This window comes from Trachurus trachurus, assembly GCF_905171665.1.
Source record: "Trachurus trachurus genome assembly, chromosome: 2".
NCBI classification, from domain to species: Eukaryota; Metazoa; Chordata; class Actinopteri; order Carangiformes; family Carangidae; genus Trachurus; species Trachurus trachurus.
This window is the reverse complement of record NC_139914.1, coordinates 2,443,028-2,470,333: the sequence shown is the minus strand read 5'-3', so window position 1 is coordinate 2,470,333 and position 27,306 is coordinate 2,443,028. Positions and strand designations below refer to the sequence as shown.

Here is a 27,306-nt window from a genome sequence, read left to right as displayed (position 1 = left end):
CAGTTGAATAGTTTGAGGTACAAGGTTTGTAGAGGGTAGCGGGTTTGTGTAAAATAAAACAATAAAAAAGAGAAAATAAATACATTTCAAAGGTTTTAGAAAAAGCAAAATGCTGACATCATCTTTGGTGTTTTGCACTGTGGTGAAAATGACTTTCAACACCAACAATATTAACAGTGTTTGGCTTCTTCTTCTTACGAACTACGACTGCAGGACGGATTCACCGACTCTGACACATTTGCATAAGAGTAGTTGGTGGAACTAATCCTGCACCACTCGGTCACCAAACCTGTGCGTTGAGGAAATGAGCAAACACAGAGGATTTAAAGGACAGGACCAACAAAATAAAATGAATGAAGCATTTGTTTGGACCAAAGAAAACTGGTCATCTGTGAGTAAACCGGTTTTAAATGTGGCCTCAGCACCTGCTGCTAATCACAACTAGCCTACTAGCTAGTAACGTAATAGTGCTCCTTTCAATATGAAATTCAAATATTATTGTTATTTGATGTGGTTGTTGGACCACGTCACAACCCTGCCTTCACCATATGGCTTCACCAATTTACAGTTTACGTATTAAGTGTTACATTTGACAGGAAGTGTGATGGATGGATGGAGCTAACGGTTAGCTAACGGTTAGCCTCGAGAGGGAGCTGTAGCCGAGCCGATGAAGCACTGAGAACCTTTCTTCCTTTCACTTTGGTGCAATCATACATGCAAGATTAATACGTCACATACAGCGAGTTTGCATTCCCGGTCTTCCTTAGTATAAAGTTGCATAACTGTATAATTATCTTTGTTTTAAAACCCTCCTGTTGTCCTCCTGGGTCAAGGAAGGAAGGAAGGAAGGATGAAGCAGGGTGGGTAGGAAGGAAGGAAGGAAGGAAGGAAGGAAGGAAGGAAAAGAAGGAAGGACGAAGGGAAGGAAGGAAGGAAGGACAAAGGGAAAGAAGGAAGGAAGGAAGAACAAAGGGAAGGAAGGAAAGACGAAGGGAAAGAAGGAAGGAAGGAAGGACGAAGGGAAGGAATGAAGGATGAAGGGAAAGAAGGAAGAAAGGAATGACGAAGGGAAGGAAGGAAGGACGGAAGGACAAAGGGAAGGAAGGCAAAGAAGGGAGGAAAGAAGGAAGGGGAAAAGGATGGAAAGAAAGACGGAAGGAGGGAACAGATCAGGTCAATTGGATCAAAAGAGGAAGGAGGAAGAAATGAGGACAAAGGGAAGGAAGGAAAGTAAAAAGGACTATAGAAAAAAGGAAGGGAGAAGGGAAGGAAAGAAGGAAGGATGGAGGAAGGGAACAGATTGGACGACAGGAGAGAGTTTGTAGTGCTGGCTGAGAACAAAAATAGCATGAGGAATGTTAAATCCGTGGATGCTGACATCTGGGTTCGGTGCGTCTTTCTTTCCAGTAACACACAGTCCGGTCCGTGGCGGTTCGGTTCATAAGATCCAGCGGACAGAGCGACCGAGCGGCGCCGGCGGCCGCGGCCTCAGGTGGTGAGAGCGAACTGGTCCTGCTCGATGGGCTTCTTCACCCAGGCGCCCAGCGCGGCTCGGTGGAAGGCTCTGAAGAGGCTCTGCTTGGCCGCGTGGTACTCCACCGCCGCCTGCTTGGCCTCGTGGTAGCTGCAGGGCCGCGGCGTCCTGATCCGCAGCGTCGGGGACAGCTACGGGACATTTAAGAAATTTAAGACTTTTTAAGACGTTTTAATGCCACTTGAAATGAAATTTAAAGGGATAGTAGCATTTTTTTAAAAGTGGGGTTGTATGATCTACAAATAGCCCCTAAGTACTTTAATTGCAGTATAAGACTCTCTACACTCCTCCCGTTAGCAACGCCAGCCCATAGCCCTGCCCAGAGATTTACAACATACATACAAAAGAGGTTTTACCTGAAAAAAAAAAAACACAGTTCCATTGTTCGCTATAATATAATTTTTTCCAGCCCCTCAAAGTGCAGGAAAAACGCAGTTTTTATTTGGACCTAACCAACTGCTGATCGGCGGGCGCCGGGCGCTAACCCTGGGCGGAGGGATACGTGAGTTGGTTAGGTCCAAATAAAAACTGCGTTTTTCTTAGTAAAACCAGAGAAACTGATCATTTTGGGAGTGGTCTCTTTATTTTTTCCAGAGCTGAATATTACATAGGGTTAGGGACAATTTTACCCAAACTCGCGCGGGTTTTCCGCAGCTGTCCTTTCAAAATAAATGCATAAAAAGTCCGGAAAAAAAAAAACTGACTCGGGAGCTGGTGGCGGTGAGAAATTTAATCCCACTTACCAAGTGTTAACATTTTTAAGACGTTTAAAAAATTGATTTAAGACATTTTAATGCCAATCAAGGCCTTGTTTTTAGATGAATGAATTCAATGCCTTTTAAGACTTTGTAAGGATCCGTAAGAACCCTGGGAGTCAACATCGACGCCGATTGATGCCTGAAGTCTTGTTGTGACGTCTGCTGCTACCTTACCTTGCAGTGCAGGCGCATCCAGCGGCTGTAGAGGACGTGTTTGCAGAGTCTGGAGGGTCGACCCAGGTCGTCTTTCCCCGTGGTGGCGTTGATCACCTCCAGCCCCTGGTCGCCCACCGTCCAGTTCACGCTGAAGTTCGGTGCTTTTCCCGGCTGACGCGCCTCAGCGTTACTTATTCCTACAGAGCATCAAGCAGCATGGGAATCCAGTTTTTATTAATCGAGACACTGAAGGAAGCTATACCATCCTGAACAAGAAGAAAACCTAAAGGGACAGTTCAACATTTAGTCAGATCCTCCTCTAGTCATAGCAGTAGGTTCATCACCTTTAATTATCGGTGCATGTTGTTTTGAGATCTCAAACTCATCAAATACACAATCCAACAACTCCACAATGCTCTGGTGGACAAGTTGTGACCTGCACATTCACCACGCTATGAGATAATCATGTATAATTATGTAACATTATGACACATGAAGGAAATAATCTTTAATACTTTGCGCTTTTGCCTCTAAAACAACTCTGTCTGGTAACGTTGTGTTATTATCTCATAGTGTGGTGAATGTGCAGCTCACAACTTGTCCACCAGAGCGTTGTGGAGTTGTTGGATTGTGTAGTTGATGAGTTTGATGACGTTCACCTCCAGCTCACGTCTCTGCCCCGCCGATCTCAAATCAACATGCACTGATAATTAAAGGTAATGAACCTACTGCTGTGACTATAGGGATTATGGTGAGAGGAGGATCTGACTAAATGTTGAACTATCCCTTTAAGCCAACACTATTTACAGTCAGTGATCGTCTAACTGGCTGACTGTCTTCTGAGCGACTAAATACAGCATGATTCAGGTTGTGTGTGGACTGAGGCTTTGGTACTTTCACAGCATTAACATTATACAGCTCTGGAAAAAATGAAGAGACCACTCCCAAAATGATCAGTTTCTCTGGTTTTACTATTTATAGGTATGTGTTTGAGTAAAATTAATTTAAAAAAATGTGTTTTATTCTATCAACTACCAACAACATTTCTCCCAAAATTGATATAAAAATGTTGTCATTTAGAGTTTTTATTGGCTTTTCAGACCTTGAATAATAATAATGCAAAGAAAACATGTTCATATTTATTCCTAAACAACACAGCAAGAATATTTTAACTCAGGAAGAGTTTATAAATCCGTTTTTGTGGGATAATGTCAATGTTATCCCAGCAGTGGTTTGTATTTATAATCTTCCTATAAAACCAGATGTGGTTCAGGTGATGACCTCATCAGTGTCTCATTAAGTAGAATGAGTTGTGTTTGTGTTGGTGTTTAAAAAAGAAAAGAAAAGAATGACTGTCATACATGTAGAGATGCTTTTAAGAAACATTTGTGAAAGTGCTCTCTTAGTTTTTTTTCCAGAGCTGTAGACCGCTGCCCTGCTTTATAATTCCAACATCACATGGAAATGTAACTTTAAGTAGTACGGGGCCTTTAAATGAGAAAGAAAATGATAAATGTAGTAGTCGATTTCCTGACTTTGACAAACAGCCCTCAACCTTCCATAAAAGCGGCAGCGAGCAGCGGGGAAACGCTGCTTTCCAGACGTGTGAAGGATGCTCCACGGCCCCGGTTGTATGGATTTGAAAGCTTCCCGTCAGTAGAGCAGTCAAGCATTCATTTGTGAAAGTGCAGCAGCGTTCCTCATCCTCTCACTCACTCACCGCTGAGCAGCGGTCTGTTGAGGCTGAAGGGCTGCGGCAGCTCCTCCATCTCCGTGATCCTCTGGTACATGGCTCTGGAGAGGTGGTCGGCGTGGTACAGGCTGCCCAGGATGATGCTGGAGAAGTAGACGGGCTCGGTGAAGTAGCTCATCAGAGAGCCCTGGAAGCCCACCACGTTCCACCTGAAGGACAGAGCCAAGGTTTGGTTTCTAGTTTAGTTTATTAGTTTAATAAGGGACAATGTGCAATTACATTAATCATTTAAAGGAAAAAAATGAAAAGATGGTTGCACCAGATTTAGCTCCCAGCTAATTTAAACAACAATATGTGTGGTGGACAAAGTGCAAAGTGCTCATAGCAGCATGATTATTCATAGTATTGGTAATAATAAATAAAGTAATAATAAAGATAAAACATGAAAGTGGCAACAGTGGCAGATGGTTCATGTGGTGCTACAGTGTTCATTTCATCAGACCAGACGAGATGAAATATATTTGTCAAAGATGTTTTTTTTCATGACGAATGCCCTTAAAGGTGTACAGAAATGGCCGTTTGTCCTGTTTGTCGCGCCGAGTTGTCACGAGCTGCAACACGAGTTTACCCGAGTGAGGAAAACAAATTTGATTGGTCGTTATCGAGCGGGCGGGATATTCAAAGCTTGGGGTGAGCCCGAGCTCCGTGTGTGTGTGCGTGTCTCAGACGTTTGAATGACGGATTACGGATCCAATATCAGTGGCTGGTGAATTGTGTACAGGCTGACGTATAATCCGTGCGCCTGCATTATCCAATGCGAAAAAAAAAATACACACTTTCATCCCGGATTTACTCAAAAATAGAATTTTGCACAAAGTTTGGTCTACAACGTCTGAAAGATGAGTTATCACATTAATTTTATGACCCAAAGTGGGCTCAATTTCAATTTTCTTTTCTGTACACCTTTAAACACTGGCTGTGACGAAATTAACACGCATTTTTTGGTGGCAAAAAAGATGAGATGAAATCAAATTACAATCCAAAAAGTGCTGCCAATCAATACACAGAGTCATTTCACGTGTTAACCCGTGTTTCAATAAATGTATTTTCCTGCCTGAAACACACTGAACAATAGAAGATAAAACTTATTATTCCTCATTTGAGATGTCGTAGCTGCATCTGGGTCGATACGTATATTTACCTGCTTAAAAAATTAAATTTGGTGGGCTCTTTGGCAACCTATCTTACCTCAGAGAAAGACATATGTAAATCTTGTGAGATGAGTGAGAAAAAGACAGAAATGAATCTATTGGTTTGACTAGATTTATTTTGATTAACATTACTGTCAATCTGCTTTCAAAGACTAAAACAATACTATTGACTAAAACGGCAAGACTTTTCGTTGACTAAAATGTGACGAAAAAAAAAAAATACGAGTTGACTAAATATGACTAAAACTAATAAGAGTGTTTGACACAAGACTAAGACTAAAACTAAGCTACCAACTGGCCGTCTGACTTTGTGTTTACAGAGTGAATGAGTGGATGAGATGAAAGCCAGTCAGACCTGGCGATCTTGTCGCTGCAGGACATGGTGAGCAGCCTCTCGCCCTGGAGGACGCCGTCCCACGTCTGGATGGTGTTGCTGGAGCGCACCGGGATGGTTCCTTCTCCGGACTCGATCTTGGTGCGGAGCTGGCCGCGCGCCTTTCTGTTGGGGTGTCTGTCTCCCTGGTCTGACACAGAAAACAAACTCACACATGTTCTCATATAGTGTCACATATCAGCCAGTTGTGGGTTATATTGGTTTAAAAAAAATCAGTAGTAGAAAACAAAGAAAAACACGCACTCTCCAACAAAACTCTCAGGAACAAACTAAAGAGGTGCACGGCCAAAAGATAAACTTAAAGAAACAGAAGAAAGGCCAGCAGCACTCGTGTCCTTCTGTTTCTTTAAAAAAAATCCCCCTTCGCCACTTCAACTTCAAACCAGCTGACCCCTTACCAAGATGGCTGCCATTTCTGGCATAGAGATGAAGACGTCACCACAGAGTTTTAGCCGTGGGACACATTTGGTGATGTAAAACACAGAGTAATTGCATTTGAAAGTGACAAACAAAAACTCTCAATGAGGATAATAATATTACAGTTGAAAAATTAAGTGCAGTGCAAAAACATTCATGAAGGAAAACAAAACAACACCAGACAGTAACAGATGAGGCATTATAAAGCATAAGGCATAAATCGGAGCAGCAAGATAATAAAGAAAAGGAATTATAAATTAGAACAACAAAAAACGTGACAAGTCCAGGATTCATTTCTTGGCGTATTTGCTTTCTATTTTTTTTTAAGAGACAAAAAAATAATTTAAATTAATTAAAGCAGATATCAGCTTCACGGCCGTTTCGGCTAATGCTGCGTTCAAGGCACGCTTTTGAAACCGTAAGTTACAGCTTCAAGTCACAACTACGACTTGGTAGCGTTCCAGGTAACCCGTAGCTCGTGTTTTTACCATCCTGTTGTCTGTGAAAGTTCCCTATAACGGCCACTCGTAACTTCCGACCCGTGAACTCGTACCAGATCGAACTGGTATGACTTCACAGGAAGGAAAAACACAAAGTACGAGTTTCTTTGAACGCACCATGAGTTAGCAGCCCCCGCCCTTGTCAGGCATCAATTGGTCCTCGTGCTACGTCACCACATTCACGCGCATCCCTTGGCTGCACACACAGCCCTTCATGCCGTTCTCTCTCCTCATTGGATAACACTTGTATCCCACAAGGAAAATTTTCTCCTCGGGTTACAGCAGAGCAGAGTGACGGAGAGACTCGTGTTTAGGCTGAAATACTTCATGTAAGTGATTGCTGACGGAAAATAGGACTATTTAGGACTTATATTAACAAAAACATTCCACTGATATCTGCTTTAACAAAACACAAGATTTTGCACAATGGATGTGGTATTTGGCACTTGCTAATGCTGAGCTCATACTTTTGCAGAAATTTTTGTTTTGCATCTGCTAAGTTTTGCCTTTTCATGTTGTTAATGATTTCATTTATGAGGAGAAAATAACAAATGAAGATTTTTCTTCCCCAGGAACTGCAATGAGAATAGACTATTGTGTCCAACACTAATCACTATCTCTAATCAACACACTGAAGACGTATTCTGGTGTTGGTCCACTCACTCACCCTCCACTCCGGCTTCATGGGGGGAGAAGATGCGAGCGTCTCCGCAGGGCGAGGTGCTGATGTACAGGTGGAACTGGACGTTGTCTTTCAGTCTGAAGCCTTGTCTGTTGTCGCACCGGGTGAAGATGGATCTGTGCTGCTCCTCTGTGTTGTTGCTGAACACACAGATGGAGACAAATGACTCACAGGCCAAAAGGATTCTGACTTTGTGACGTTTTTACAGGGATAGTTCACCCAAAATTCAAATTTCACTCATTATCTCCTCCCCCTCATGTGTGGACTAAGGGCTGGGAGAAGTTTCAGAGAGAGAGCAACACTGGGAGCTTCTGCTACAAAAAACCTTAATATATAGACTTATTTAATTTTTTTTCGGAACAATTTCTCATGTCGGGGCTTCAATACAAGAGGGACATTACAGACGAGCACTATGGAGGTATTTGGATGTTTTTTGGTGTGTCTTTTTGGAGGAAGAAAAGTAAAGTGAGCTCCGTTCTCAACCGTCATATGGACATGCAGTGCTGCACGGAGCCCCGCTGTAACTCAGAGAAGCCACGGACTGAGGACTCTGAAACTTCTCCCAGCCCTTAGTCCACATGAGGGTGAATAGATAACGAGTGAAATTTGAATTTTGGGTGAACTATCCCTTGAAGGACCCGTGGCTGACCTTGGAGACCTGCAGGTGCATTGTGGGTAGAGTTGTGCTGTGCCTCACCTGAGGAAATGCTCCAGCTGCGAGTACAGGTACCTGACGAGAGACCTCCGAGCCACGATCTCAGCGTGGCAGTCGTTGAGGGCCAGACCTCTGTCGCTCATGTACTCGCCATTTATACACTTGGTCCCCGTGGAAACGCAGATGACCTCGGCCTCCTTCACATCCGTACCTGGACGGCAGAGTGGTGACATACACACTGTCAAACAATAGTGAACGAATAATAACTCTTTTATTATCATTAAAAAATAGTTTAATTTGGTTCATTATGTCTTCATTTGATGATCTGTTTGTTAAAATGTTTGGACATTTGGATATTTAATATAGATTTTAATAATACTGGGAGATTCAAGTGATATAACTAATGAAATAAACCTGAAGAAAAGACTGCAATTCTAAAGAAAAGCTGTTTTTTGTTGAGGAATAAATTAGGACACACCCACATTTATACATTTTTGTCCTATTTAAACCTCAGACGTTTAGTTTGGTACGATGCTCCTGACTGTTGAAGTGAGAGTGAACACCGTGGTGAGATGCAAAGAGCTGTCTGAGACTGTAGCAGCTTATCAGCCTGGTTAAGTATTTTAAAAACATCTCAAAACTATTTGAAATCAGCCGTTCCACTGTCCGGAAAATAGTCTACAAATGGAGGACATTCAGTACAACTGGCAACATGTCGAGAGCAGAGCACAAGATGCTAAAAGAAGTCTCCAAAAACACTAAAATGTCATCGCAGAAGAGACTCTGTCTAAGAGAAACATGGAGGCCAGACTGAAGTTTTCCAGAGAAAACCAGACAAAGACAAAGACAGATGAGTCTAAAACTGAATTATTTGGACACCTATCACATGATATAGTGATCGGGAATGTAAACACTCAGTTGTTACAGTCTCAGTTATGCTTAGGCAATATCCAAAAAGCAATTTAAATCCAGTATCATGCAGATAAAGCATATGGTGGGAAACATCTCAAATATATATTGGCCATAGCCCAATCCCAGTACTGTTAATAATAACCAGATTTTTATACAGGGAATCAGAATGAGGTATTACTACAGGAGCCTTATCGTTCCTGCTCATGCTGTAACTGTAATATTCTCATAACACGCTTTACTTAATCAATTTCTAACAAACCGACTGGCTCCTGGTGCTCAGGGGGGAACGGTCCTCTGGCTCCGTCTCACTCCTCTAGCTTTTAATTGGCACCACTACTACTTCCAGAGAAAACGTAGCCTATAAAAAGTATTTAACAAAAGTATTTTTTTGTAGTAAAACTGACCCACCTGTTGTCATGACGACGCCTGCCAGGACTTTCCGCCGAGCGTGCGGAGATGTGAAGTTGTCGGTCAGTTCGCTGAATTTGTCCACAACCAGACGGGAGACGGCGTCGGCCAGGACCTGAGGACGGAGAGCAGAGACACACACAGACCATGTCCTCACTTATTTCACATAACACATTCTAGGCTTCTGAAAAGCTGCACTTTTAAGTTACTTATAAATATAAGTTACTTATGCGAAGTGTAGGACTGAATCTTAAAGGGATAGTTCAACATTTTGGCAAATTGGCCCATTGCCATAATCCCTATAGTCATAGCAGTAGGTTTGTTACCTTTAGTTGTCGGTGCAAGCTGTTTTTAGAACGGCGGAGCAGAGCCACGAGCTGCTCAGAGCTACGCTACGGAGGCTCATGGGATTTCTTGGTTTCCCTCATCAAACTCATCAAATACACAATCCAACAACTCCAAAACACTCTGGTGGACAAGTTGTGACCTGCACATTCACCACGCTATGAGATAATAACACAACGTTACCACACAGAGTTGTTTTAGAGGGAAATACAGAGACTGCTTGATGAAAAACTGTCCCTGAAGGCAACGTGCATCAGCAGGTTTTGCATGAATTTCCCTCTAAAACAACTCTGTCTGGTAACGTTGTGTTATTATCTCATAGTGTGGTGAATGTGCAGGTCACAACTTGTCCACCAGAGCGTTGTGGAGTTGTTGGATTGTGTATTTGATGAGTTTGATGAGGGAAACCAAGAAATCCCATGAGCCTCCGTAGCATAGCTCTGAGCAGCTTGCGGCTCTGCTCCGCCGTTCTAAAAATAGCTTGCACCGACAATTAAAGGTAACTAGCCTACTGCTTGAGTGTGTCCGTCTCGTACCTGTGGCAGGTGCAGCTGCAGCCCCTCTCTGGGAATCGGCTGCTGCGACGGCGCCTGATCCATCTGCACGTTGAACAGCGCGGACAGCGCGGCCTGGGCGGCGCGCGCCTTCGCCAGCTTCTTGTTGCGCCCGGAGCCCTGGAAGTTCTGCGCGTCCACCGTCACCGACATGACGAAGTTCTTGGCGTGGCTCTCCCCGCTCTCGGACACAAAGTCGTACTTGAGGCCCGGCCGCAGCTCGTTGAGGATCATCACCGGGTTCTTGCTGCTCGTACGGGACACGGAGGCGGAGGCGGTGGGGACGGGCAGCGATGACACCTGGACTAGGTTTGGGACGGGGGAGGAAGGGGGCAGCGGGTACTCTATCTCCAAAGACCTGAAGGAAGCGTAACTGCTGGCGGCGAGGTAGAAAGAGTCGTGATGGGACGTCTCGAAGGCGTTGAAGAGCAGGTCTGGGAAGTCTGCGTGGTCCGAGGTGAAGTCGGTGTGGACGGACAGCGTGCGGCCCATGGCCATGTGGGCTTCGGAGGCGTTGGGGAACTGGACGAAGGAGCGCAGCGCCTTCTCCGCCGCGCTCAGCTTGGCCTTCTTCTTGGTGGGGCCGGAGCCCTCGAACAGCTGGCCGTTCACCTCCACCGTCATGACGAAGACGGGCGCGTGCACCGGCCCCGTCTGGGACAGCAGCCGGTACTGCAGCCCCGGCTTGATCTCGTTCAGCTGCATGAGCGCGTTCTTGGGCAGAATGGGCCCGGGAGCTTTCTTACGCTTCTTGGGCTTGTACTTGTTGGAGTGCTGCGTGTGCCCGTTATTGCCCTCCTCTAAGGGACGCTTCCTCCCACCCCCAGCGCTCCCATTGGGAGGCTGAGCAGCCTCAGCTGCAACACCCTCTTTGGAGAAGAGGTTGTCCAAGTTCCGATTTTCCTTAACATCTGTGCTGCATGAACCTGCGGTGCCCAGAAAGAGTAACTTACAATGCCTTCGTTGCAGGATCTTGTAAATGTAAAATTTAGAGATTCCTTTATCTCTCTTTGCAACTGAACAAGTGATGTGTGTTCCTTAATCATTACACTAACAGAAAAATACACTAAACCATGTTCACACTATATGGAAATACACAAATACTAACTAACACACAACCACAGTGAGTCCAGGCACATTAACACATTGAAGGTCGTCAGCCATCCTTTAGCTTTAACAAAGTTTAACCCTAACCCCCCAAATTACAAAGAAGAACTCATTATTTCCTTCAATTTCTCTCTCTGGGGAGATGCTCTGTGTTTTTGGGGAACACATATCACCAGGCCCTGTTAACAAAGCCGATGGAACTTAATGTAAATTTCCATTTATAACATCCTCCAGCAAAAGCTCGATAGGTTACTCCTTTCGGTGCTCAGGACAGAAAGCAATCCTATAAAATGCAGGTTTAGACGGGAAGATGGAGGAAGAGGAAGGGGGAGGAGGAGGAGGAGGAGGAGGAGGGGGTCAAATAAGGCTGTCAAAGTTATTCAGATCCTGAAGAAAAACATCAGAAGAAATGTTATTTTTTGCATTTGTTAAACATCAAGACACAGACAACTTCAACTGCAGGTGTTAACGGTCGTAAATCAGAGGCTGCAGCTGCAACACAAAACATTCCAAAGTGTCATAATCATGTTATATTTACCTCCAAAGTGTAATAATCATGTTATATTTATCCCCAAAGTGTAATAATCATGTTATATTTATCCCCAAAGTGTAATAATCATGTTATATTTACCTCCAAAATGTAATAATCATGTTATATTTATCTCAATGAACCCAGTGAATCTTGGATTATAAAGAATTTGGGAAATTCAAATGCAGTTTCCGAATGATGCCACCTCTGATTTGGGACAAAGCTTCTGTTTTCATCATTTTATCTGTGACATCTGTAGGACGAGAGGCTCTGGCGGTCGTGTCGTCATTCTCCCAGAGGTACGGTAACTACATTTAAAATCTCTGGTGCTGGGGGGAGGGAGATGGGGGGGGGATTACCGGTAGATAGGACTGGAGTTTCAGATTCTGTCACTGTAAAACAACCTCCAATATAAACTGTAAACCCCTTTTTTCCTGGACGAGGCTGCACAAAATAACAAGCATGTAAGAGAGAGATGAAACTCCAACATGAAACACACAATGGCCGATAATGCCCCCAAGCAACAGAAGGAGGAGGTGGGGGCGGTGGGGGGGGGGGGTTGATTGTATGTCTGCTGGGGGAGGAGGGAACATATTGTTATTGTTTGCAAAAAAAAAGAAAAGAAAAGAAAACAGACAGCGCTGCAGCTCAGCAACATAAAGTCCACTGAGGGTTGTGTAAAAGCCAACTGCAAGGTCAGCTGGCAGAAATACATCCGGAAACATCGATGTTTCATTTATGTTGTGACTTTCTGTTTATACTTATTGCAAAAAATAAATAAATAAAAAAGCCCTTGAATAACCTTGACCAACCCCTCCCTCCAGTGTCGGGGCTTAATCCACATGTTGGTTTCACTTAGAGCAGGGACAGGATTACATGTCCAAACCCAAACCTCCAATGCTGTCAGATAAAAAGTAAATTTAGTTTGTTCTCTGTGTTAACTTCACTTAAAACCTTTATTATTATTTTTTATCTCCATCTTTTCAATAAAGTCCTATTGAGGCTTTATCCCGGGGGGGTCAGGTCGGTCGGTCCAATTCCAGATGTGGCTCTTCAGGAGGCTTTAGGGAGCTTTTCTTGGGAGCAAAAGGGGGACGAGCTTAGAATCCGCCATCCAAACGGTCTGCAGATACACCCTGACCCTGATCCCGCTGCCTCCCGATCCGCCCGCAACAAGGAGTCGGATGATGTATTTTCAAGGACAAGTCATAGAGACGTCGGTGCACGGAGAATATTTCATAATCATCATTTATAAATATGCATCAATATCGTTATGAAAAGAGACTCACTCATGGTTTCTGCTCCGTCCTCCTCGAGCGCGGGAAGCCTCTGTTGGTGACCTGGAGGAAACACAGAGTGGAACAAGTTTTGAATTTAATTGAATTAAAGAGTAACTACAGTATACAAGTGCTAACCCTCCTCTCCTCCATGTGCATTTGTTTCCAACAAAGTAGAAATCAATCCTTCGAGCGGTGGATAACGTTATTTATCACCTACCATGTTACCATGTGTATATCTGTATATCTGTGTAGTCTTATCTGTCATAAACAAGAGATCATGGGTTTAATTAAGGTAAAAATTCTCCTTCTCTCTCTCTCTTTAAAGGTCCCATATTCATTTTTACAATTATAAAGCAGCTCTAGGTTCTAGTATATCAATATTGTGAAAGTATCAAAGCCTCAGTCCTGTTCACTTGGGCCTTTGCTTTTGTACGGTAGCTGAAAAAATTCAAACTTGCAAATATTTCTGTGAAGATAAGAGGATAACATTACAGCTTTGTTTATTCTCAAGACAAACAGGATAATTATTCCATTATCACAGGATGATTTATCTCGTTATCGGTCAATAACGAGATAAAAACATGTTCTTGTATGTGTGGCCTTCGCTTTCCACAAGACTTCCACCTTTCCTGTCCCAGTTCTGCATCAGTTTGCAGCTCTTTTATACACATTGAGTGTGTATAGTCTTGGTCGTAGTTGGGTAAACACTTCAGAAACACAGTCATATATCGGCGTCATGCAAAAGTCTTCATGAGAATTTTTTTTGTAAGCACACCTTCAGGGCCCCACAATGCATCTCTTATTTAAATAATAGCCTACATACAAAAAAAGTTTGAAGACAATCAAATGAGCAAAGTTTTTTTTTTAATTTTTAGGCAGAACCGATCCATCCTTATTCCTCCTCCCTTATTCTGCCTTCAGCTACCCTTCCTCCTTCTCTTCCTCCTCCTCCTCCTCCTCCTCCTCCTCTCTGCCTGTGGCTACTCCCGTCAGACAGAAGTACTCGATAAGAGACACTGAGCTGCCATTATTTCCTCCGGTCTCATCAGGAAACTGTCACTCAGCAGTGTATTATCCTTCATCATAACACAAATAAACTGTGTCTGGCTAGAAATGACATGATAATTATTGTCAATTTGCAGAGATGAGGGGAGCAGGTTTCATCTGTACTCACCTCTCTGCTTGAACAGACTAAACCCTGGTTCCTCATTGTGGATCTAAGACAGACCGAAGCCTAATTATGCATCGCTGACATTCACAGTTCATGGTCCTTCAGTTTCAGAGAGAGGAAGTTTGGTCTCAGTCTTCACCACATGAGCAGAGTGCTACCAGTATAAAAATATCAGATTTATTACAGCAAGAAATTAAACATGACTTCCTCCCTGAAACCAGATCTGTAGCTAAAAGTAAGTCACTGAGTTGGTTGAGTACTTTTTTGCATAATTGCGCTGACACATAATAAACAACAAAAACCTTCCAGCAAGGTCAACATCACAACAACACAACGCTGCAGACAGCAGAGAAATTAAATTAATATGAATTGTAAATGATCCGGATCTGCCTGAAAACCTGATGGCTTCGTCAACGCCTCTATAAAAACAGATTTGCTTATAAAAAATCAACAAGCTAGAAAGGCAATTAAGGATACAGACCATATTCCTATGCAACATTAACAGAAAATACACATAACTTAAAGGGATAGTTCAACATTTTGGCAAATTGGCCCATTGCCATTGCCCTATAGTCATAGCAGTAGGTTCTAGAACGGTGGAGCAGAGCCGTGAGCTGCTCAGAGCTACGCTACGGAGGCTCATGGGATTTCTTGGTTTCCCTCATCAAACTCATCAAATACACAATCCAACAACTCCACAACTCTCTGGTGGACAAGTTGTGACCTGCACATTCACCACGCTATGAGATAATAACACAACGTTACAAGACAGAGTTGTTTTAGAGGGAAATGCAGAGACTGTTGATGAAAAACTGCCCCAGACGGGAACGTGCATCAGCTGTTTTGCATGAATTTACTTCTATAAATAACATTATCCACCGCTTGATTGATTTCTGACCGGCTTCGTTGGAAACAAATGCACACGGAGGAGAGGAGGGTTAGAGACACAGAGGAGGAGACACCAGACTTGCGTGTAGTCTCAAAACGTAACGGGTTCAGTCTATTCTGACAAATAAACTGACACACAGCATGAAGGAGGAAATAAAAAGCCCCGATAAGCATCTAGTTTGAGTTTCAGACCATTATCATTAGTATGAGTCCATACTTCAGGACCATGGAGAGTTCTGTAGTACAGACTCTGTAGTAATGGCTCATCTGTGGGCAAAGTACAGTCTCCTGCCACGAAACCACTCAGCTGCATGGCACCGAACACCAGACATGACCATGTGATCAGTCCGCTCTGGCTTCATTTAGACCAGTGGAAGGAAAACAGGGTTTCATTCAAAAGGAGAAGGACAGCATCAACAGGACGCTTCGTCACAATACTCAAAAACCTTGTTTACTGTGTTGGTCTAGCAGTCATTTAAAGCATCATGAGTTTGTGCAGGATAAACAGGAAGTGGCAGCATGGAGAACCAGTTTTATCTGAATTAAAAATATTCCGTTCATGCATCACAGAACAGCCTGCAATGAAGGCAGCTGCTTACTTCTCTTTCTTCATATTTTAGAAACAATTAAGAAATTCTAGACTTTCTGAGGAAATTTGGTTTTGTTATGAAAATGCACTGCAAAAACTCAAAATCTTACCAAGAATATTTGTCTTATTTCTAGTCCAAATGTCATTTCTAGTCAAAACAATTATACTTAAAATAAGACTCATCACATTAAAAAGTAGCTTGTTTTTAGACACTTTTTACTTTTTTGAACTATATTTTACTTGAAATAAGTAGAATAAATAATAAATAAATAAATAAATCTGATAGTGGGGCAAGTTTTTCTTTCTTATTACAAGCAAAAAAAACTTTCACTGGCAGATTTTTCTACTTATTTCAAGTGAAAATTTGTTTGAAATAAGTGAAATTATGTAAAAACAAGTTGATTTTTAGGTGATGAGTCTTACTTTAAGTGGAAAGAGATTAGTTTTGACTAGAAATGAGACATTTTGACAAGAAATACGACAAATATTCTTGGAAAGATTTTGAGTTTTTGCAGTATGCTAATAATATATATAATATAATAAGGCTGCTTTGTTATGACATCACAAAGTTCAGGAAGTCCCGGCGGCTCATTTAAAAGTTTCTGAATACAGATTGTGTGCATCTCTCTGTGGACTAAGAGCAGTATAAATATAGAGATAAAAATAGACAGAAATCTTACTTTATTTCTATTTTATAATCTGGGACCTTTAAGGTTTGAGCTCATGGTCTATAAGTCGGTCTCTTGTGCAGCCTCCTCAGGACACCACGGCTACAAGACCAGAAAATGTAGACACTCATGTTAACGAGCAGCCGAGCCGACAGTGATGAATGGATTTCGGAGCCTGTTACTGTTTCTGGAGGGATGTTACACCGAGAGAAGAGAAAACTCCTGCAAACAGCTGTCAGAGAACTCCTTTACCGGCCTAATGCAGATGGATCGATGCTGAGGAGAAGCAGGAAAACAATATACGTTTATAAAAAATATAGAGGCCTAAAACATGAGATACAAACAAAAAAAGAAAGAAAAAAAAACCCCACTTTATTGAATATTGCTGGCAGCTCTGCAGCTTTCTCGCACAAAAACTCAATTTTCTCCCCATGAAATGACATTTGGAGACGTGCAGAAATTGGACCCTGACGGACCGCGGTGTGACATATTGATGGTGCAGCGAGAGACGATGAGATGGTGGATGAGAGGAGAGAGACTGAGAGGGATCAACTGGAAACACTTGGAGGGAAGTTTTTGGTTTGGTATCCGACCGTAATAATGTAACGTAATTATTAACTTTCAACAAGAATAAGACATTTTCAAAGTTGGTTTGATTCAACGAGCTCATTGGTCGACCTTTTCAGTTTGAGAAAGCTGATTAACCTGCATCACGGAATAATTCACTCCCTTTTTTAATTTTTTTTACTCGCAGCCTTCGAGAAACGTGACATTTACAGCAGATTAGAAGAAAAATAAAACATGATCTGTCTAATGTAACAGGGAAATAAAAGAACGAATAAAATGAACACCACTGAGGGAAAACATGCAAAGTAGCGCTAGAAAAAACTGCTAGAAATGTGTTTTCCAATAAAAACAGCAACATTTGGACACGTCCTTAAACAAAACCCAACATTAAAAAAAAAAAATCAACTACACTCCACTGGATATTGCAGCCTGGCTACTGTGTGGGCTTCAGGCAACAAGTGGTGCACGGCGGATTACACAACACTCTGCAATGCAGCCAGTGTGCACTGCTGCACTTTGAAAAAAAAACTATAAGAAGGAAAACCACCTCTGCAAGTTTCCTCACACAGGATCCTAAGTTGCTCCAAACTTCTTCCACTACCGACTTTCTTGCGACGACTTAGAATACTTTACGAATTCTCAGCACGCAAGAAAATGAGTACAACAGTGTCACTCATCTATCTTCTTCTGGGTTAAGTCTTAAAATCATTAATAAAAATGATATAGAAATAAGATAACACAGGATCTTTAATAGTTTTTGCACACAACGGAGCTCTGCAGCTTTGTAGTGGAGGTCGTTGTTAATGGATTAAAGTTGGTTTAGTCTCAACCTCATTAGAGAAACTCTTTCATTTAAGCTGTGATGCAGTGGCGCTGCTTAAAGTATATAGAAAATAAATTCCTCCCTTCCTCCCGAGGACACTCTCTGGCGCCAGACATCTTTCTAACATTTTCACAGCGACTCTGTGAAATCTTTATGACGGCTTTAATTTGGTGCGTGGCCCCGGCGGTAGCGTAGCTGCAGGGAGAGACGGGGTCAGTGCGGTATCAATTGCACTTGCTAATGCAACACACTTAAGTTCTAACCAACAGGGCTTCCTCTCCCAGAGACACTGAGGCTGCTCAGACCAAACCACTGTAGTGTCCTCGTCTCCGCTGGGGGACAGAAGAGAAGCCGCAGCTTTCCTGAAGGTAAAGCAGTTAAGTGGATTATCTCGGTCCATAAGGCTTCAGCAGCCTGGCGCTTTGTAAACCAGGCTTCGAGGTGAGCGACCACACGAGTCACTAAACTACAGCTCTGAGTTTAGCTGAAGGTCATCTGAGGTGTGACCACTCGGAGGTCGGGGGGTTTCCTGTCAGCTCAGTGACTCCTGGACCCCAATGCAGGATCAACGATACATGTGATACGGTACAATACGATACAATACGGTGCAATACAATACGGTACAATACGATATGATACGGTATGATACAATAAAGCTGATCTAATCTAATCCTCGCATCACCAGGCTCTTCAGACAGGTGAAGAGCCTGGTGTCTGTTACAGCGGAACCGGAACCGGAAATCACAAAATTCACCAAAATAAAAGTGCTCACCAACATAAAACTTATAAAATAGACATTAACTTGTAATACAAAAGAAGCAAAATGTTAACTTAATGGCTCTGGGACTTTCTTGTAAATTATATTCCTTAAATTAAAGAGTTTCACCGCATTTTATTAGCTGGGTGCTTTTATTTTGACGGAAAGGCCTGTCTCTCTCGCCCTGGATCAGTTTCCTACCAAAACAGCGAGTCAACGGCCCCAGACTAAATCTAATCTAATCTAATACGGTACAATACGGTATGATACGGTGCAAAATGATATGATACGATACAGTGTGGTATGGTACGATGCAGGACAATACAATAAGGTACGATATGGTACTATATGGTACAGTACGGTACATTGCGATCCGATACAGTACAGTACAATACAACAGTGTTTTCCTGTTTGTTATTTGTGGTTTATTTCATTTGGGCACAGAATATACTGTATGTAGGGCTACGATTTTTTTTCTACCGGAAAAGGAGACTCACAGTGGAATTTTCTTTGTTCTTTGGTTGTTCATTTTCTGGTCAAATAAACTTTTTATTTAGTTTTTTTTATTTAGTTTATTTAGATCCCCATTAGCTTTTGCCACGCAGCAGCTATTCTTCCTGGGGTCTTTTCATCATAATAAATGACAAATACAAACCATTAACACATAAAATACATTAATACATAAAACAAAAAAACAAAAAAACAAAAAAAAAAAAAACAAAACAAAAAAAAAAATACATACAGAAAACACATACTCACCACCTTTTTTTCTGTTGAAACTGAGCTTTGCATTGGACATTATGTTTTTGTGTCAACCCATGGTGCAACAGTGGCCATTTGATTTTTATGATTTGAAACTTTTCTTTGTTTGAACAAATGGCGACTTACTACATTTACATTCAGGGAACTTTAACTCTTCTTTAGTGATGGGTTGTAATTTGAAAGAACTGGAGTAGGCTACTCTACACTAACACAGGGTGCATCTAGTATGCAAGGAAATTAAATTCCTATCAATGTTCTTCTTAAAGGCACGAAAGAACATTTAATTTTTAAGTTTCCAATACCGAAAAGAAGAGGAAGAAGAAGCGAAACTTTGAAATAGCAAGGAATGATGGTTGTAGTGTGGTGGACTTCCAGGTGTTGAGAGTTGAGGATTGTAAATGGCAGGTTTCAAAAGTTCAAAAAGGTCTAATAAAAGTTTTTCATTTTCAGTCGCAGCAGCAGCAACAAAGATCAGAGAGACTTTGTAGTTGCTGGAGTTATGGAAAGCCTGAATCCTTCACCAACTGCTCTGTTTACTTTGCTTCAGCTCTGACTTTTCTTTTCTTTTCTTTATTATATATTTCATAAGTTGTGGGCAGATCGGTGTGAGAGATTACAGGTTAACGCCGCGGCTCGCTGACCCGTCTCCACCCTATTCTCTCCGCATCACCGGCCTCATCACGCACAACTGATAGCCATCGTTGTTCTCCTCTCGCCGTGGTCAAGGCACCGGTCCTCCGCTATCTCACAGAGAGGGAGAGGGAGAGAGGGAGGGAAGAGGATGGACGGATGGGAAGCCCCGGGGCCGATGTTGAATTTCACACCCCACGGCTTCAGGATTAGTAACTACGACGACCGGGAGCTGACAGACAGACAGGCGTGTGGAGGTTTGGTTGCTGCCCACTGATGCCTGACGAGCAGAGCACGCTTCAGAGTTACTGTCCACTGTTTTAAATCTGTCTTAAAGGGATAGTTCAACATTTTGGCAAATTGGCCCATTGCCATAATCCCTATAGTCATAGCAGTGGGTTTGTTACCTTTAATTGTCGGTGCAAGCTGTTTTTAGAACGGCGGAGCAGAGCCGTGAGCTGCTCAGAGCTACGCTACGGAGGCTCATGGGATTTCTTGGTTTCCCTCATCAAACGCATCGAATACACAATCCAACAACTCCACAACGCTCTGGTGGACAAGTTGTGACCTGCACATTCACCACGCTATGAGATTATAACACAACGTTACCAGACAGAGTTGTTTTAGAGGGAAATACAGAGACTGTTGATGGAAAACTGTCCCTGAACGCAACGCGCATCAGCGGTTTTGCATGAATTTCCCTCTAAAACAACTCTGTGTGGTAGCGTTGTGTTATTATCTCATAGCGTGGTGAATGTGAAGGTCACAACTTGTCCACCAGAGCGTTGTGGAGTTGTTGGATTGTGTATTTGATGAGTTTGATGAGGGAAACCAAGAAATCCCATGAGCCTCCGTAGCGTAGCTCTGAGCAGCTCACGGCTCTGCTCCACCATTCTAAAAACAGCTTGCACCGACAATTAAAGGTAACGAACCTACTGCTATGACTATAGGGATTATGGCAATGGGCCAATCTGCCAAAATATTGAACTATCCCTTTAAATTAAAGGTCAATACTGGTAAAGCTGATGCATGTGGTGCTTTTTCAGAGGAGAGTCTGGGTTATCAGCGAGCTTCAGGCCAAACCACGACTGCAGGGCAAAGGAGGAGGAGGAGGAGGAGGAGGAGGAGGAGGAGGAGGAGGAGGAGGAGGAGGAGGAGGAGGGTGGATCAGTGGCTGGTTGCCAGACAGAGATCAGTGGCGGCGGTTTTGGCCCGACAGACACATCCCGTAACGGCGGCGGTGTGCCGTACACGCCTGAAGGAGCATGTGGGGCTTATACCTCGTCTGAAATTCACTTTTGCTCCCAGTAGATTAAACTCACACTTCACTTCGTCTCACAACACCGTGCTCATACAGCGGGACGCGGAAATGATGGGCTGCTCATTCTCCCTGCATGCAAAGTACCAGTATGCACAGCAACAGCTCTTCTTTTTACACACATTTATGCTGTTTAGCTTTTACTCTGCAGGAATACGAGTGAAGCTTAGTTGAATATTCCCCAGTGGGATATAAGGATGAAAAGTGAAATTTTAATTAATGTGTGGACAAAGTATATAATAATGATTTTAGAATTCAATTAACAAGTTGTGGAAATCATTGAATCGAGTATTTTTCATTTCTCTATCAATGCTTTATTATTATTATTATTATTTCACTAGCAGAAGCAAAACTATTAGCTATATTCAAACAATAGATTTCATAACATCTTGTTGATGCTGTAAAGCTTCTTAGGATAACGCTTTTGAATTGGCGTTGTATAAATAAAACTGACTGTGACTACAATCATACTGTAGGAAACCATGAAAGGATTGCTTTGACACAACACAATATTGTTGTATTTCTTCAATCTGGTTGTTTTATATTATATATGGAAATAAAAACCGACTGAGATTGAGATCAGGAAAAAGATAAATATGTAAAAAGTTCTTTCTTCCTCTAGTCATCACTAACAAAAAGTACTCTTTTGAGGTCCCATATCATATTAAACCTGCTGAACATGCAACCTTTAAAATAAAGATATTGTCTGAAACATATAGTATATAGTTAGTATATAAAAAGTTAGATGGTGAGAACCTAATGCAGACATGTGATGAGTCTCTATGAGCTACACAAAGGCTTGAGGATGTTTTGAAAGGCTTCAGTGCTGAAGAAACATGTTCAAGAAGCTCAAACTACCAAAGTCCAGTTGCCTCAAAAAACAAAACTGATATAAAGACCAAACAAGCCTAAATAACAGCTGTTAAGGTCATACTTTATAGGTAAAGTCTCTTCCTGCAAAAGCAAAAACACAACAACTACTGAGCCGAGACGCTGCAGCTTCATCTCTCCGTCTCTGACCTGCACAGCCAGTTTCCACAGGGCTTCATCTGAGGGAGAGCAATCAAATGCCGTCCTCTAAACAGCAAAAACACAAACACACAACGACAGCGAGCCGAGCAGAGCAGAGCAGAGCCGAGCAGAGCAGAGCCGAGCAGAGCAGAGCCGAGCAGAGCAGAGCCGAGCAGAGCAGAGCCGAGCCGAGCAGAGCAGAGCAGAGCGGTACCTTTGCGCTCGGAGCGTTTCTTCCTGCGCCTCCTGAAGCGGCGGCGGACCGGGCAGCAGGAAGCTGCTGCGCTGTGGGAGCCGTCCAGCAGCAGAGCCATGCTGTCGTCCTCTCTCTCTGCCTCACGCCAAGTACTGAGCCACACGCAGCCCATACATACATACAACTTTGGACAGAGGAGGAGGGGAGGGGCAGTCTACCAAGAGAGCTGTCGGCACATTGATTCGTTCATGGCCGTCCCCTCCTCTGTCAGCCAGACTCCTCTCTCTAAAAAACCACACTCTATAGGAATACTAATAATACCAACATTAAAGGTCCCATATTATATAAAGTGAGGCTTTAATGTCTTTTTTGTTTAATAATGTCTGTGGAATACACATTAAAAGGTTCCAAACATACAGTGTAAAGGTAGATGTCCTTAATTAAGTAGCTCTACATGTAGGTTTTATAAAAGTATCACATCCACACTGCCTGTATGAAACCGAGCCTTAAAGCTGTACAGAAAAGAAAATTGAATTTGATTCCACTCATCTATCAGACGATGTAGCCCAAACTTTGTGCAAAATTCTATTTTCGAGTAAATCCAGGATGAAAGTGGGGTAGTTTTTTTTCAGGCACACAAATTATACGTCAGCCTGCTCACGATTCATCAGCCACTGATATTGGATCCGTCATCCATCAATCAAACGTCTGAGACACACACACACACACCGAGCTCAGTCTCGCCCCAAACATTGAATATCCCGCCCGCTCGATAACGACCAATCAAATTTGTTTTCCTTACTCGGGTAAACTCGTAGAAGGAGGCGACAAACAGGACAAACGGCCACTTCTGAGCACCTTTAAAGGTCCCATATTATATAAAGTGAGGCTTTAATGTCTTTCTTTGTTTGATAATGTCATACAGTGTAAAGGTAGCTGTCCTTGTGTTCTTTGATAATTAAGTAGCTCTACATGTAGGTTTTATAATAATACTGTAACTTTGTGATGTCACAACAAGGAGGGATTGTTTACCTGACATCTGCAATACTAAAAAACAAACAAACAAAAAAAATCTGTAACTAGTAAGATAACGGAGGTGTGTTGCATCATGGGAACTGTAGGATCCAGCAAAGACGAACATGTTGAGGCTTTGACAGTTTAAAAACCAACACTGCCCCCTTGTGGTGCTCTCTCAGAAACACAGCTGGCAGACAGATGCAACACATTTTCCCTGTTATGACCCCATTATATATTGGTTATTATGATACAGTATATATTAAGCAACTAAAAGAGAAATTAAAATTACGTTTCCATGTAAAATGAAGCATTTCTTGCTCAGTTCTATACGATAACATCTGCACTCACACCACTTCTTTTTGCCGCAACGTTTTTCTGTAACGACATTAACGGCATTGTCTGTCCTTCATACCATCTCTGGGTCCGGATGTGGGCAGCTCATTTTTTTTTTTTTTTTTTTAGAGAATTTCAACTTGGCTGTGAGTTGGAATTATATAATTTAGCCTGTTTAATATGCCATATAAATAAAAACAGGAGTAAAACTGACCTGGTTTATGTCTGTTTCCTGGATCAGGGAAGATTTCACCAACACTGTGAAACTCTGAAACAAAAGAAATCAAAGAAATATGTCACTATTATGATGCAAAATGGTAGCGAAACAGACTTAGTAAGGATTAAAATACAAATAAGAATCAAGAAAATCATCCCACTTGCTGCATAAAAGAATAATTAACCAAAAATATATGTTTAAAAAAAGCAGTTACAGGGAGCAGCCTGTAGGTGGAGCTGTTGTACTTTATATCTCCACACTGAGTGAGGAACACATTGAACTTCATGTGATATATGAAGTTATATGTGAACAAAGGTGGTCTGGATTAGTTATTAAAGAAATTAAATGACTCCATATATGTATCTGACGTCTAGTTCTTGTCTTTATGGACTTTCGTATCTATTTATTCTTCTTTTTCCTGTGTATAGTAAAATATGAACGACACCTCGTACTTTTAATGCTTGGCAAGTGGTTTATAAATAAAATGTATCATCATCTAATTTATTTAAAAGCTGACTCTTACTTGCAAATTACATTAAAAACCCTTCTCTGTGCACTAACAGCACAAAATTATATCCCATAATTTTCCCTACTGACAAATTTAGACTGAACTTTTACAGCTAAATGTACAATTCAAAGACATTTACTTTAAATTAGTCGCTTACTGCCTTTATCAGGAGAAAGGAAGTGAAGTATTTAATGAGGTTTATCACACCTGTGCACCACTACGACAGTTATACATCAAATATTATGGTCTGTTTTACCTTAACAGTGCAGCGTTTGGTTATAAGTGACGTTAGTTCGGCCGTCACTGCAGCTTCACTTTGCTTTTTTTAAATTATCTAACTATAAGCGGTAATCAGACACAGATTTTGGATTATTTTCCAGGACAATTTACTTTTTAATTTTATTTTCCTGACATGTGGGATAGCATAAATGTTTCCTGGGTCTGCTTCCATGATATTTAGGTAAGTTAGGTTAGGTGAGGTTAAACTTTATTCATCCTAGGGGGGAAATTCATTTGTCGCAGCAGCCTAATATAAAAGAGAAACAGGACATTATGCATAATAAATATATATCATGAACTATATAAACTGTACAAAATATATATCAATATGTTTTCATTTCATGTTTTCATTGTGGATGCGAAAGGTTTTGTTCGTTGTGCTGCTGCTGCTGCTGCTGACTCGGCCAGGACTGATCTGTAAAACATCTCAATGAGTTGTTGTTTTTTCTGGTTAAATAAATTCTAAATAAAATTAAAAAATAATAATGAGCTCCAATCCAGAGTTATGTGCTGCTTAGTTTGGACTACAGGACTTTCTCCTCGGCTCGGCCTGAAACAACACACGTGATGTGGAGCGTTACCGTCCTCTGATCCAACACCAACACAGACCGGGACCGAGTTACACTGAAGGAGCTTTAATCAAAAACAACCCCGACCAGGCCGCCGATTAACTCAGACTCAGATTTTAATCAAAGAAAACGTCCACAGCGAGTCAACACAGGCTTTACTATGGACTCATTTCACTGCCCATTACACAATTACATCCACATCACTCACTGTTTTTAGTCCCATTCTCTCCCTCAACATCCCAAAAAAGACAAAAAAAAAGTAGGCCTACTGTTCGCCTGACAAATTCTCATGAAAATGATTATTTTTCAGCACTTTATGGAGAATATCTATATGCCTAACATGTATATAGAAAACTTCCTTAATTCATAAGCTTCCATTTGAGTCCAAGATAGTCTTTCTATCTCCAAAGCCCCACTTGCTGTGGCCAACGGTCTTCTCTATCTATCTGTTCACTTTGGGGAGACCAGAAATAGAATGTTTTCTGATCATGCCAGTTAACATGCATGCCAGTTTTTCACAATAGGTGTTGCATTGTTTGGAGACAGCCTGTAGCTTTCCAGTAGCTAGTAGAAAGGCTCTTGGACTCAAATGGAAGCTTATGAATTAAGGAAGTATTCTATATACATGTTAGGCATAGATATTCTCCATAAAGTGCTGAAAAATAATAAATTTCATGAGAATTAGTCAGGCGAACAGTACTTTTGGGTAGTATACGCAACATTTTAACGTCTGAGGTTAAAGACAGAATTGCTAAATGCATAAAGAGCCTTAAATAGAAGAGGCACATCTGCAGTTTATCACTTGGACGTGTCTTCAATGTCAAACGCGAGACGCTTCACCTCCAGACACTTCTGCAGGCGACACCGGCTGCTGGCAGCGTGATAGAAAAGGTCAGAGCTGCACAGCTGCCCTAAAGGCCGATGAGGAGTCGGACACCAGCTCACGGTGTGATAGGATCTTTTTGTGATCGATTCATATCATAAACCTGCCGAATTTTCAATCTAGGTTGTTCTGGAAATAAAACACAACTGAGAATGAGATCTTCTTTTTAGTCGTCACTTACAAAAAGTACTCTTTTGAGGTCCCATATTATATTAACCTGCTGAACATGGGACCTTTAAAATAAAGATATTGTCTGCAGCATATATATATATATATATATATAGTTAGTATATATATAGTTAGTAGATAGTGAGAACCTAATGAAGACATGTGAGGAGTCTCTATGAGCTACACAAAGTCTTGAGGATGTTTCAGCTCATTCGAAAGACTTCAGTGCTTCAAGAAGCTCAAACATCTAAAGTCCAGTTGCCTTCAAAAGAAAAAGGAAAACTAGACACAATGAAGACATGGTATAAAGACCAAACAAGCCTAAATAACAGCTGTTACGGTCATACTTTACAGGCAAAGTCTCTTCCTGCAGAAGCAAAAACACAACAACTACTGAGGCGAGACGCTGCAGCTTCATCTCTCTCATCTAAGCCGTCAGAGGTCAGAGCTGCTGCCTGAAGGCCGGTGAGGAGTCGGACACCAGCTGACGGCGTAATACCATCTTTTTGCAATCGATTCATCATTGACGGGGTCGTCCTTTTTGAAATTCATCATAGCTGTAAACGATTAAAAAAGCTGGTTTCAGCACCAGGAGCTGTCCACCACCACCGCCACGTCTTCAGCAGCTCCCTGACATGACTGAATGTTATACACGTATCTCTATGGTGAGTGAGACCAAGGAGATGATAAGAGCCGTGTCCCAATTCAGGGGCCACGATCCCTCCGAGGTTGCACTTCAAGACCAATTGCGTCACAGCAGTGCAACGAGGCCGTCCCACATCGAAAGACTCCTTCAAATGCATCCTGCAGCCAGTGG

The 27,306-nt window shown here is 42.1% G+C and overlaps 1 protein-coding gene across 1 annotated transcript; it reads right to left on the bottom strand.

Annotated features, from left to right (window-relative positions):
* Positions 1–1,138: 1,138 nt before the first annotated feature.
* On the bottom strand, positions 1,139–22,633 carry LOC310997780 (double-stranded RNA-specific editase 1-like; the record flags this gene model as incomplete). Its single annotated transcript, XM_083987572.1, has 10 exons — positions 1,139–1,665; positions 2,467–2,645; positions 4,169–4,350; positions 5,708–5,876; positions 7,331–7,485; positions 8,043–8,211; positions 9,321–9,435; positions 10,202–11,256; positions 13,145–13,195; positions 22,534–22,633. 10 exons carry the CDS (start codon positions 22,631–22,633, stop codon positions 1,489–1,491), a joined length of 2,352 nt encoding a protein of 783 aa, XP_083843698.1. The 3' UTR covers positions 1,139–1,488.
* Positions 22,634–27,306: the final 4,673 nt, after the last annotated feature.